General features: G+C 48.2%; 1 protein-coding gene across 1 annotated transcript in view; it reads right to left on the bottom strand.

The window, feature by feature from the left end:
* The window catches only part of LOC135914896 (uncharacterized), a 364,873-nt gene extending 352,703 nt beyond the window's left edge, over window positions 1-12,170 (bottom strand). The window contains exon 1 of the mRNA XM_065447822.2: window positions 11,741-12,170. Coding sequence (XP_065303894.1) covers window positions 11,741-11,785 — 45 coding nt within the window. The 5' untranslated portion in view covers window positions 11,786-12,170. The remainder of the gene's footprint in view (window positions 1-11,740) is intronic.
* Between the last annotated feature and the right edge of the window lie 1,342 nt (window positions 12,171-13,512).

The raw sequence follows: 13,512 nt of genomic DNA, 5'->3' as shown, positions 1-13,512 counted from the left end.
CTCGTGTCACACAGTGAAGCGCGCATTGTATACCGCGTGCAGGGGTTGCTGTACGGCGTCGTCCAGCCTTTTATTTTTCTTCGAGCATCGAAGTGTTCTTGAGATAATGGTCTCAGATGAATGTTCCACCTTTCTGATCTATACAATGGGAACGATATTAATCGCAAAGACCGCGTATTCGGAATTACAGAGCAGCACGCAAGTTGTTTTTAAATGTATTTAAGGAGAGGTTGGTGCCTCTGTGTGGCGCCGGCTACTCCTCTTCTCTTACAAGATAGTTATCGTCGGAAAGTTGTCAACAATCACCAAACTGGACAAATAAACACGTGAACGAACATTCACGTACCAAGTCTCAGCACTGCAATATAAATAAGTGTTCGTGCAACAAAGAGTTCACATAGCATAAACACTAACAAAACGAAGATCTTCACACAGAAGGTGTTGGGCACATGAATGCCGCACCCTAAATGCAACAAATACAAATGCCACATGAATACGAAGACACAATGAACATGTAATTAAGGGTGCCTGTTAACAACAACACTGCGAACAATAATCACTATAGTATGACTTAGTATTCTTGTGATATTTTTTATTCCTCCAAAAATCACACTAACGCGCGCACAGCGATGGTTTGAAGTTTTTCTGTTGTCCATGGACCTAAAATTTTTCCTAAGGATAGTGGCCGTCTATCCAAGGATGTAGTTCTTTCGACAGGTTCTTGCGGAGAGCATCGTTAATTTTAAAACGTAGAAGAAGATGTTCTACGTCTTATTCAAGCCTCTTCATATTGGCATGTAGCACTGTTAGTTTTTCTTACAGGAAGCTTTTAGCATAGCATACAGGAAGCTTTTAGCATAGGCATCGCCTAGTCGAAGCCTAAATCACCCCTAAGATTAGGCAACGCATATTGAGACATGTTCAAACTATGCACGTAATGCGCAGATATTTCTCTAGAAACACACGCGGAAACGCAACTATCTTGTCGCAGCTGTAGTTATATGCAGGGCAAAAAGCGCAACGGCCACAATGGACGCAATGTATTTGTTAGGAGGCCCGTTACATTTATTTATCGTCCAGACAAGACCGTTAGGATGTGGCAAGCGAGCACCGCAGTTTCAGCATTCATCTTCCTACTGCGGGCCTTCTTTCATTACTGTTTAGAGCAGCGGCTGGCCGGCAAAAGCGGTGAGTGCTTCTTTTGGCTTCTCTACTCAGTAGTGGCATTGCGCGCAGTGGCTATAAGTTTTTGGTCGTGTTGTATTTTGCACGCATGCGTTGCGTCAGCCTTCATATTCTTGTTCGTTCGCGTGACATCCCTGATTGTACAAGCGTTGATCGGCCACCTCGACTTCTGATTGGCCTAGCCGTGATTTACGTAAAGTACGCAATTGTATAGTGAACTACCCGCAGCGTTTATGATCGTAGCGCTACCAACATCCAATGCGGTTAATACCACACGTACACACGCTTTGCGGAAGGTTTCGACGGCAGTCAGAACATGACCTCATGTGTAGCGTGATAACTGACAGGTAACTTTATAATGCTCCCACTGCTCTATTTACTTCCCTACATTCTTCTTCTACACAGCAGTAGTTTCAATTAAACAATTCAAAGAGGTACCAAACACCGTAGGTCTTATAATCGTACCTTGCATCGTATTGTTTGTCTCCTCTTTCTTTTAACACCTTGGACTAACGTTAGCTGGGACAGCCTATATAGCTGGTGTACTTTCGAAACTGCAATAGCGAACTATTAGCCTTTCGGCACCAGGAATTGATGTCGCCGCAATCTCCGAATCTTTCCCTCTGAAAACAAAGTGGATGCCAGCAGGTCAAACGCTGTCCCTAGAGTGAGAAAGAGAGAGGGAAGGTCTGCTAGACCTATGCGCGGTTTGCTACCGTATACATGAGGGAGGGCACACAGGATGAAAATAAAGGGAGAAAATGCCGACTGAGCGCGCATCCGCAGTTGCAGTTTGATTGATTGATTGATTGATTGATTGATTGATTGATTGATTGATTGATTGATTGATTGATTGATTGATTGATTGATTGATTGATTGATTGATTGATTGATTGATTGATTGATTGATTGATTGATTGATTGATTGATTGATTGATTGATTGATTGATTGATTGATGTTTACGTATAAAAGCAACACTGGGAATATGGCGTGGTTGTGGAGGGCTCTGAATTAACTTTACCACCAGGGTCCGCCTGGGACCGCAGCAACACCTGGGACCGCAGCAACACACATGTCCCTGAGGTGCCGGACGTCGTACCGGGAACAGCGAGATAAACATACAGACTTCAACGATAAACTCGCTCCCCCCATGCAGGGTAGCAAACCGTGCGTGCGTCTGGTCAATCTCCCTGCCTTTCCTTTCTTTACTCTGTCTCTCTCACTCTCTCTTGATATGTTAGCCTGACTGATCACCTAGCATGCTAGTGCAGGTGCTAGATGATAATTATGGCATACACAGTGATTATCTAATCCCTCAAAGCTCACGTACACTCATATGCACACAGATGTTTGATGGTGTCCGACAGTCTCCTGGCATTCGCAAATGTCACGCGTTGGTCAACTGCCTATTCAAATGCGGAGAGGAAGAGCGTTCACAAGCCCCAGCCATAAGCAGTACAGGAATGTTGCATCGCACCTCTAGAAGCTGGTTGACAGTTTGCGAACAAACCAAGTGGTCTAGAACAATAACCGCACGATATTAATATCCGCTAAAGGTAGAGAGCTTGTGCCGTTACGCAAGCAAGCAAGCAAATTAATTTTCTATTGCGGTGTGAATGAATGAACGGGCAGCCTTGTCAGCGAAGTCGCTACCGATAATGCCATAGTGAATGGGAAACACTGAAACGTGGTGCGGCTCCTTTGTTTTTACAGAGCTCGATACGCATTTTTCTTATTTCGAACGCCAGCTATTCGTGCGTTTTGGGACGTAAAATATATTGGGAGCCCTGAAGAGCTTCTTCATAGTAACAAAACACGACCACCCACCCGACCAGTAAAAAACACCAGTGAATTACTGAACTATGACGAAATAATTTTATTCGAGGAAAGGCATGGAGGTTGACGTGTGTGTGAAAACATTTATTGTAATGAGGTCCGGAGGCTGAGAGGCCGACGACAAAAATAACTGGCTGTATAGGACGTTGTAAATGCATGCAAATTCATTTCTGAAAGGTCTGTTAGCACCCGGATGTCGAAGCCTGTGATGTGCAATAATTAAAGTATAGTGCAAGGAGGCTCGTCTTGTTAATGTGGAGTGTGAGTCAATGTGACTGAATTGAATCTGAATAGAATTCTGGGTTTTTACGTACGAAAACCACGATTTCATTATGAGGCACACCGCAGTGGGCGACTACGAATTAATTTTGTCCAAACAGGGGATTTTTAACGTGCCCCCAATGCACGGGACACGGGCGTTTTTGCGGTTCGCCTCCATCGAAATGCGGCCGCCGCGGCCGGCATTCGATCCCACAACTCGTGCTAAGCAGCGCGATATATATATAGCCGCTAAGCTACCGCGGCGGGTTCATGGTTACCCTGAACGCGTGTAAGACAGTGCACACCTGAATGAAATATTCGAGTGAGTGAGTGAGTGAGTGAGTGAGTGAGTGAGTGAGTGAGTGAGTGAGTGAGTGAGTGAGTGAGTGAGTGAGTGAGTGAGTGAGTGAGTGAGTGAGTGAGTGAGTGAGTGAGTGAGTGAGTGAGTGAGTGAGTGAGTGAGTGAGTGAGTGAGTGAGTGAGTGAGTGAGTGAGTGAGTGAGTGAGTGAGTGAGTGAGTGAGTGAGTGAGTGAGTGAGTGAGTGAGTGAGTGAGTGAGTGAGTGAGTGAGTGAGTGAGTGAGTGAGTGAGTGAGTGAGTGAGTGAGTGAGTGAGTGAGTGAGTGAGTGAGTGAGTGAGTGAGTGAGTGTAGTGTAGTGTAGTGTAGTGTAGTGTAGTGTGCATCCAAAGCACAGTATACAGAATTTTCGCATTTTGTACCCATCGAAGAGAGCCCGCCGCCGCGATCGCGGAATAAGACCCGCGACGCCGTGCTCCCCCAGTGTTCTTAAACCATACCAAGTCCAAAACTCCGCTTGAAACTCCGCTTCGGATTACTTTCGGTGCGGGAGTTAATTGACTGATGCTCCGCCACTGAGCCACAAGTTGAAACTCGTCGCTACCCTATCGCCTGCCCGAAAGTGCCTGAGAAAGCTAACCTAACTGAAAAAAGAAACAAAGGTATTGCTTAGAAATCGTGCTTATTTGGTTTCGCTTACAGTGCGTGTCGAGATCTTATTTGTTGTAGCGCTCAAAAAGTGGCGCATTGTACAGTCTAACGACGAAATAATACGGAGTTGCTTGGGCCTGCGAAATCATTCGATATATGCAGGTTACTTCGTTGTGCAATTCGCTTACCGAACGGCTCACGATAGAACCGGGACAGAATTGTTCTTTGTTTTACAGATCATTTCATTTTAGGGCCCTTTTTTGTAGAGGCGCTCGACTGTAGTTATTTATTTTGTCTATAGGTAATACGACAGTCGGCAGACCGCCCGCGCTGTTCACAAAGCGTTGTGTCCAGGTTTTCAAACCTGTACCTACGGGTAGATTCGCAACCGGTATAACTGAAGAGCTATGGCATCCTGCAACAGAACGTTACAGCCACCGAGTCCAGTGTTTGCGGCTCTAGGGTAAAGAAATGGCCCGCCAGACGCCATCGCTTAAAGAGGTGGTCCAGAATGCGCATTTCTTTCAATGGAATGCTAAAGGACCATTTGAATTTTGAAATAAGTTTCCAATTATTGTAATTTCCGTCCAATTACTGTCATCAGACTGTACGGGTATGCGTGCATTATGTCCTCCACTCACGGGCGATGCAATAGGGTTATTGTTTTCATACGCCGTGACTTGACATATCTTCATCACCCCGTGTCAGCTGACAAAGAAAATCGATACATGTGTGACTGCAAAGAAGAGCAAGGTCACTCACAATTCTCTACTTATGACCATCAAGTCGTCTAAACTGCGAGCTCTTAAGCAAAATTTTGACGACTCCACAGCCGCAGGTGATCACTGGAGATTTAAATGCCCAACTCTATCACTGGGGAAGCTTCAAGATTAACCCGAGGGGCAGAACATTGGTGTTGATTGCCTCTGAACAAGAACTTTGTTAAATGATGGAAGCCCCACCATGCTGCGAGGAACAGCTTATAGTAGCTGCCTCGACCTTAGCTATGTTTCGCGCTCCTTTAACAGAAGGATTAAATGGTTCTCGGACTTGGAAACGCGTGGAACTGACCACATCCCCCCTTATCTCACGATTGAGGGGCTGCCTAGCTCCAAGTTCTCTGGAACCGTCTAATAGACTGACTGGCAGAAACTTAAATAAATCCTGGAAGACTGCTGTCGATACGACATACTACGCAACATACAGGTTGCCAAATATTCGGTTTTGAAAAGCTCCGCACGCACCGAATTCGACTTCGAGCTAGAGAAACTTCGGGAAATTCGCCGCCGTGCGGAACGAAGATACAGGCACACAAAGTCCAATCATCATTGGAGATTGGCCAAACGCACACAGAAGAAAATACGATGTCGTATGACGAAGCTGGCTTAACAGCGATGGATGTCTTTCTGCTAGTCTCTAAGTCCCCGAAAGCCTTTGTCTCTTATATGGAGAACTGTTCGTGGCCTCCGTGCATCGCCTGGACAGCACCACTTAATTCTCTGGCTCTTTACCTGCAACGCAGAGAGATCGAAGTCGGAGAGCCCTTCCGGAGGAGGCTTGCCGGTGCAGCAAGTTCCACTTGAACGCAGGCTCCCCACCACTCACCACTCTCACGGGATCCCCGTATGGAGAGCCCTTTTTCTCTGGACGAACTAGAGGCTGCGCTTGCTTTATGCAGGCGTTCCTCAGCGCCAGGACCAGATGGCATTTCATACCGCGCTCTGTGTGACCTTGGTGAACGAGTTCGAAAGGCGCTCCTGCTCCTGTATAACGACTCGTGGTAGACTGGCACGGTTTCCCAGGAATGGAAATCAAGTAACCTGATTCCGTTCCTCAAAGCTGGCACGTCGCCTTTGGACATTGCGTCATACCACCCGATCGCGCTTGCTAGTTGTGTAAAAAAAAGTAATGGAACGGATAGCTCTTACGCTATGTAGTGGTACCTAGAGCACTACGAAATTGACGCAGACACGTTGACAGGATTCAGGCTCTGCCGTTCATCTATACAAAACTTCGTCGACTTGTTAACGTACATCAAATTCCAGAAGGCCTGTAAACGCTTGTCTGCTGCTTTGTTTCTAGACGTTAAAGGGGCTTAAGATAATGTCACCCATGAAGCGATCCTTAAAGCGTTGAAAGCAATAGGACTTGATGGCAAGATATATCTCTGGGCTCGTAGTTACATACAGATGCCACCACTCTGCGTGCTCACCGGTGATGGCCCGACAACTCAGTATTACAGCAGCCGCCGAGTTCCTCAGGGCGAAATACTAAGCCCAACGCCCCTTCCGGGGTGAGGACGAGCTGTTAGACATGGCGCCGTTTCCTGAGGCTACTTCGAGTTCCCCAAACCACTTCGAATCGCAGCACAGCTAATTGAGGAATGCAGAAGCAGGAAAGCACATTCCAGAGGAGCACCAGACAAGTGCAAACAAGTTTGCGGCCCCCAGGTCGTGTGCCGCCGGGATTAGAAGGGACCCTAGGACAATGGAGTCCAATCGTCCCCCCTCTTCGCCTTTGAAGAAGGCATTTGCCACCACTGCGGAGCCATACAAAGCAGGTGGGAGCAGGTGGGCCTCGTTCAATGAAGCATGAGCGCCCCCCCCCCTCCTTCTCCACCTTAGAAGAAGTGGATTGCCACTCTGCGAGGCAAGACCGCAGGGGGATAAAGTGATCAAGAGAGGAGGACCAGGCGCCGACTCTCTTCGCCGGGTATGACACCATCGCACGGGCGCCTACTATTGGCTGAAAGTGGCGTCATCGGAGCGGACTCTCCCATTGGTCGAGCATGACGCGACTTCCAGTGCTCGAAGGGTTTATAAGAAGCCTTCCAGAGAGACCAGAGTATTCCCTGATTCCCTGATTCCCTGATTCACCTCTCTCGAACTTCTTGCCGCGGGCCGCAGCGTCCGAGTTGCTGCCGGCCCGTAATGACTGTACGACTGTTAATTGACGCTCACCTCCTTGTAAATAATGTAAAATAAATCCCTCCCAGTTTGGGTTTTTTCATCCCGATGTCCGGTCCCTCAACCCCTACAACTACTCGAAAACCTATCAAGCACCTTTCGACTCTCTCTCTCTACGCCGACGACATCCGTACCTGGACGTCGGGGGTGACAAGGCTTCAACTTCGCGCTCGGCTTCAGAAGACGGCCTAATCGACATCATGCTACCTTTTTAAACAAGAAAACTAGAGGTGACGTGGGAAAAGTGCGGAGAGGTGGCATTTTCCCGGAAGCCACTATCTGCATACGGCATATAGCAGAAGTCACAGGTTCTTGTGGATTGTGATTGACAGAGACCTGTCCTGGACTCCTCACGTGCGCCAGTGAAAAAACGACCGATTGGTTTGTTATCTGTTCAGGTTCCTGGGGTGTCCACACAATCTATGTTAGAGCTGTAAAGGGCGTTGTTTGTTGACTTCTTCCGGTACAATCTACCTGTTATATTCTACAACTGCAAAACTACTTTGCGTACAATTCAGAGCATTCAGGACCAAGCTCTGGGGATGTGCCTTGGATTACCACGCAGTGCGTCAACGGCTGAAACTATTGCCATTGCTCAAGATTATTCAGTCACGACGCACATCGCCGTCGATGTGCGTCCACGTACAGCCACGTAAACATATATATTGACGGATCGACTACAACGACCAGTTCTGGCAGCGCTATGTTCAAACCGACACGAGAAATGATACTACGATTCCAGACATCGCATGTCACGACGTCCACGGCTGCAGTTCGTCTGCCCACAAAGCTGTGAAGGCGCTTTTGTCTGTCTTGAGTGCACTGGCCTATATGAACGCCTTTGACTTGCTCAGACACTCCCCGTGCGCGTGCGAGCTCGCCACGCCTTTGCTTCCCCTCCCTCTCTCTCTATCTCAGCTTTCTGTTCCCTCTCTCCCGTCCGCCAGAGTAGGGTGGCCAATCAGATGCATTTCTGGTTAACATTTCTGCCTTCTCTCTTTATTTCATTCTCTTTCCTCCAGTTTAACAGCGTCTATCAAGATCGTCAAGCCCGTGGCAACAGCGGCGTATAGATATCTTCCAACTGAAGGCAAACTGCACCGTGACGGCTCGAGAGAAGGGAAATTACATTGAAAGTGGGCTTATTTAATGTCAGTGATGGTGGTATGAAACGAGACATGCAAACCATGAGTCCGTTATTATATAAATTCCTCATTGCACCGCTCACAACATGCGCAATCAACATGCATACCAGCGCGCCATTTGGAAAAGAAAGCAATCTTGAGATATCGTCATTTAACATGAAATGAGGACTTAGCGAGAGGCCTGTGGGATTTATGCAAACCAAATCTCACGTTTCAGATGAAAACGGCACGCAAGCGTTGCCACGCTATTCGTTTGCAAGATCTCGGTGTGCTCACAAGCTGAACAAAGGCTCGTGCGAGCGCTCAAGCTTAGTCTTCGTAACGCAGAATATTGCACGCGGCTTGCGTGGCGTATGACAGATAACTTCGCTGCGCGCTCGAACCGCTTCTTGAAAAAAACATCTCGTGTTCGCGCGCTCTCATATATCGCGCACGGAAGGCATCACCTGATAGCCAGGAATAAATTGGCAGGGCTTGAAACTGGTGCTTTGCGTTATTGCTAAAAGCCTTTTCGGAACGATTTCTTACCTAAGCAGTTTGATTTGATTTCGCTCGAACATTGCGGCGAAGATTCAATTTCATTTCACATTTCCTAGAAATCGCATTTACATTTCGCTTTACCTATAAATGAAAAATCATTTCGTACTCGATTAGACAAGTAGTTTTCACGTGATCTCACGTACACGGCTTCTCATCGCGCTAATCAGTACTCGAGCATGGCGGCAACGATAACGTTTGTGCACCGTATCACCAAGCGTAGATTGATTTGCTTTTCGAGCGTGACCGATTTGTCGCTCGCCGGAAGACGCGCCTGTTGGGCTGTCACGTTTTTTGTGCACGTAGCCTCTCGACATGCTAGTAAACGAGATGGCTGCACGATGAAGCCAATTCAAACCCTCTATTGGGAGGTCACCTATCTTGAATATTCGTATATCCCCCAATATGTAAATTTTGCTATGCAAATAACTCCTACTCTCTTGACTGGCACTGCTTTATTGACTACCTGATCGAATATTTATACCACCTGTACGTTTGTTTTTTCTTTTCTTTAACATGATTTTTTTTTTACTTCGGAAGCCTGCCTGTTAGGTTAGAAGGCATTTGACACCATTCTTTGGTTAATCATCTTCAGCAGATAGCGCGATTCCGGCTCTTGCAAGAAGTTGCAAGAAGAATGCTAATGTGCCATTTCAAAGTTATTTAACGAGGCCCGTCTGATTACTTTATAGGGCACACGTTGTAGTCGCGCGATTGAAGCCGCTCAATTACAATGCTTGAGGCGTGCCTACTTAGTGGCAATATCAAAAATACAGAACGAGATTCACGATATCAAAATCGCGGCGAAGCACATCCGCGTTCCTTGTACTGCCTTCTTGAAGGTCTTTCGTAACGCGCCCCGGACAAGCACGTATTTTCGGGATGCGTGCCTGTCCAAACCATCGCTTCAGGATTTCTCCCAAATGCATATGCTTCAGCACTGAGTGGATTCTATTGAGTGACTTCCCGGTGGTTCAAGTTGCCTATCAGCTTGGGCCACTAGGTGTCTGCTCGGGCTCTTGAGACCATCGTTGTCGTTCCGTCGACGTCATTCCATCGGCATCATTTCATCGGCGTCATCTGACATTTCGTCATGCCGTCGTGGTCCCGCCTTCAATGCCGACGCAGGGGGCCAAGTTGTCTGTGTTCGTGGTGCCTTTACAGCCGTTGGATCGTCGTCATTCGAGCCTTGTCACCCGATTGTCGTCATGCTGTCGCCGTCACGTGATCGCCACCATACCGTCTTCATTCATTAGTTGTCTAGTACCGTCATCGTGAGGCTGTGGTAGCCGTTTCACCATCATCACTCCACATCCCTCACTGACTCTCGCCATTCCGTCGTCGTCACACCATCGTCGCCGTGATTCAATCTCCGTGATTACGGTCATCGCAATTTTATTGTCTTCACACCATCGCCATGCCATCGTCGTCATACGGTCGTCGTCACGCGTTCGCTTTGATACAATAATCGCGATGTCGTCGTGGTTGTTCCATCGTTTTCATTCTAGAACCGACGTCCGACTTTCGTCATGCTGTCGCCGTCACGCTGCCGTTTTGCCATCACTATCACTTCAGAAACTTCACCCCTTTGTCATGCCACCGTCCTCATACGGTCTTCGTCGTTCCGTCCACGTCGTTCCTTCTTCGTCATTTTATCGTAGTCATGCCTGCCCTCATTCAATCGTAATTACGGCGCCGTTGTCACGCCAACGTTGCCATTGCATCGTCGTCAAACACTCGTTGTCGTGCCGTCGATGTAGTCCGGTTGCCGTCATACACTCGTCATGATTCCAGTGTCATCATGCCATCGTTGTCACGTTGCCTTCATCATGTCGTCGTCATCCTTTCAGAGTCGTCGTCTCATTATCGCAATGCCATTGTCGTCGTGCTGCCTTCGTCGTTCCACCACGGTCATCCCTACTTCGTCGTCAATGCGTGGTAATGATGCCATCACGCTTATGGGTGACCTTGGCAAGCGAGGGCAGTAGCAAAGTGGGCCTATACCTGTGACAGTAAGTAGAATGTAGCCGAAGCAACGGAATTCTCAGAATGACCGCTACAGTTCTTTAACTAACTAGACTTACACGACGTAGTGCGTCTCTGAATTGCTTGGAAACATTGGTTGCGCTTTCTAGACAATCACATGTAAGAAGACAGGACAGGCGCGCCTGTCCTGTCTTCTTACATGTGATTGTCTAGAAAGCGCAGCCAATGTTTCCAATTACAATGAACCAACTTGCCCAACAACGCATCCTGCTAATCTGAATTGCTTGAATGCTAATCGCATTACCATCGACTGTCATAGTGACAGAGGTTCAGCCATATGTATCTTTTTTTTATTTTGTAGGACCACGAATCACAAAAGTTTCGACAGAACATCACCCTGCCGTGCTCGTAATTTGAATGAAGCGTTTGTTTTGATGGCTTCTTGAAATATCTCCTATTCGTGGTAGTCTATCGCATGAAACAAACTACGTGCACGGTCACGCAAACTGGCAGCAGCAAAAAGAAAATCCATGCGGTGTACACCAGAACAACGTATATTCGTTCTGAGCCTCTTCTTGTTACACTTTAGTACCATCACGTGCAATCGAAATCGTGCGCATTTCCAAGTGTTATTGGCGGCAGAAACCGCCTCACGCAATGAAGCTCGCAGCTGACGAAGCGGAATCTCGACGCGACGGTTAGCACAGCGGCGACGAGGCGGCTGGCCAGATAATCGAAGCGAAAAGAAGGCATAGCCCTAATCCAAAGGCAGTAGAGTAGGACTAAAACAGTATAACTGTTACAGTAGGACTGTAAGAACCTGTAGTATCTCTAAATACGGATTTATCGAACTAAGAAGATAGGGAACGCTCACTGGATTACGCAGGAGTGGCCAGTCCTGGTGCAGTGCACTCCTCATGTTGGGTTGCGTGGATGGGACCCCGGCAGTAGACGACACAAACACAACGCGCGCTCACACAGGGGCATCACATAACACTCAGTGGGAAATGGATACGGCTACGGACGCCAGGTGGGCGAGCGCAATGCGAAGCCGCTGGTCGAGCCAGAATAGGGCACAAATCAAGTTCCTCTCATGCAAGGTTGCACTGGTCGCACGCTCGCTTCGTACAGCACCGCGGGGTATAGTGAACGAATTAATGCACTAAAAGCTATTCTTCGGATGACTTCCCGAGCCGTGTGCGGCGAAACTCAAGCATGCGCCCGTACAACGAGCGGGCACGCCGCGCGGTTAATCTACGCCCCTTATCGCGAACGAGCGGCTGCTGTCGCAGCTGTATAGCAAAGCGCCGGGATTCGTTATCTCCGATCGCGAAGAGACGCTGGCCGCAGACGCAGGGCATAGCTTTTCGCGCCGATCCCAAGGCCGCTTCTATGCGGTCATAGCAGGCTTGTCGGCACGCGAGGAAGGTAGCCTAGCACGATGTGCAAGTTATCGCACGAGCTTCGACCAATCATCTTTCGACGAAAGGGAGGTAGCGGGCCAGCTTCCCTCACTGTTCTTGCTGTTCCTTAAGCTGCGGTTACTGCCGTCTGCTCCCGTCCGAAGAAAGCCATGGAGCATGGAAGAAGTTTTTCCCTTCCTACATGCCATGGAGGAAAGAAACAAAATAGAAGAGGCCTTGACGTGACGTTTTTCAAGCCGGATATGCAGCCAGGTTGGTGTGACATCTCCCGTTGCGCCTCCAATCAGCTCGCTGGAGTAGGTAGGCGGGAACTTTGAACTTGCATTGCTACGAGCCGCCAGTAATGTATGCTGCCGACACGTGACAGAACAGAGCCTACGAAACTTCTGTAACAGTTTTAGTGAAGCAGACGCGCTCCTGTGCTTTTCCGTGGCACGTTGAAGACGACGACGAAGACCCACGCTATGATTACTCGAGTGTGTCTATTGCTGACTGAAAACTCGCACTCACAGACCCAAAATACAACTTTCAAGCTTATACACCGCGCTCCAAATTCAAAATGTCTCGCGAACAGCATCTGCTGCGAGAAAGACAGGGGCCGAAAAAACCTACGTCACTTTTGAGAGGCCCAGAGCAGCAGCGAGAGCTTCAGGAGCGTGGTTGCTATGGCAACGTTAACAATTGGTGTACCAGTCGCAGTGGTCCTTCGCGAAAAACAGCATGTTACTTACGCCATACTTTCTGCAATACGTCCGTGCTGGCCGGGGCCTCTCCTATGCTTTCATTTGCTTTCTGTCCTCTATAGAAGAAAGCGCTTTTTCTTTTTCTTCTTTTTTTTTCTTCGTGGAACAAGCAGTGATGGTATTGCGCGCAACGTATTCTTTGGTATTATAGAGAGCAATGGCGACGACTTTGTTGCGGGGATGATCGTTGTCGAATGGAACAGCCAAGAATGGAGAGAAGAATGCGAAATGCTCATTTTCACTGTTCCACCCCAGAGACAGACATTGAACAACAGAGAGCACTCCCATTGAGCCCAGTGGCCGAATTGACTGTAGCGCACCAAGCGGATGGTATTAACATCTTCCGGTTTCGGTTTTGATCGCATCGTTTTGAACGCTAGCTAGCACGCGCGGCGCCGGCTGCACTAACCGGCACGGCATTATTTTTTTTTTTCTTTTTGCTTCTGCTGCTCAGCCGCGCGCGTTCTCAGTACGGAATC

This window comes from Dermacentor albipictus, chromosome 2, assembly GCF_038994185.2.
Source record: "Dermacentor albipictus isolate Rhodes 1998 colony chromosome 2, USDA_Dalb.pri_finalv2, whole genome shotgun sequence".
In the NCBI taxonomy this organism is placed as follows: Eukaryota; Metazoa; Arthropoda; class Arachnida; order Ixodida; family Ixodidae; genus Dermacentor; species Dermacentor albipictus.
This window is presented reverse-complemented; position numbering and strand designations above follow the sequence as displayed.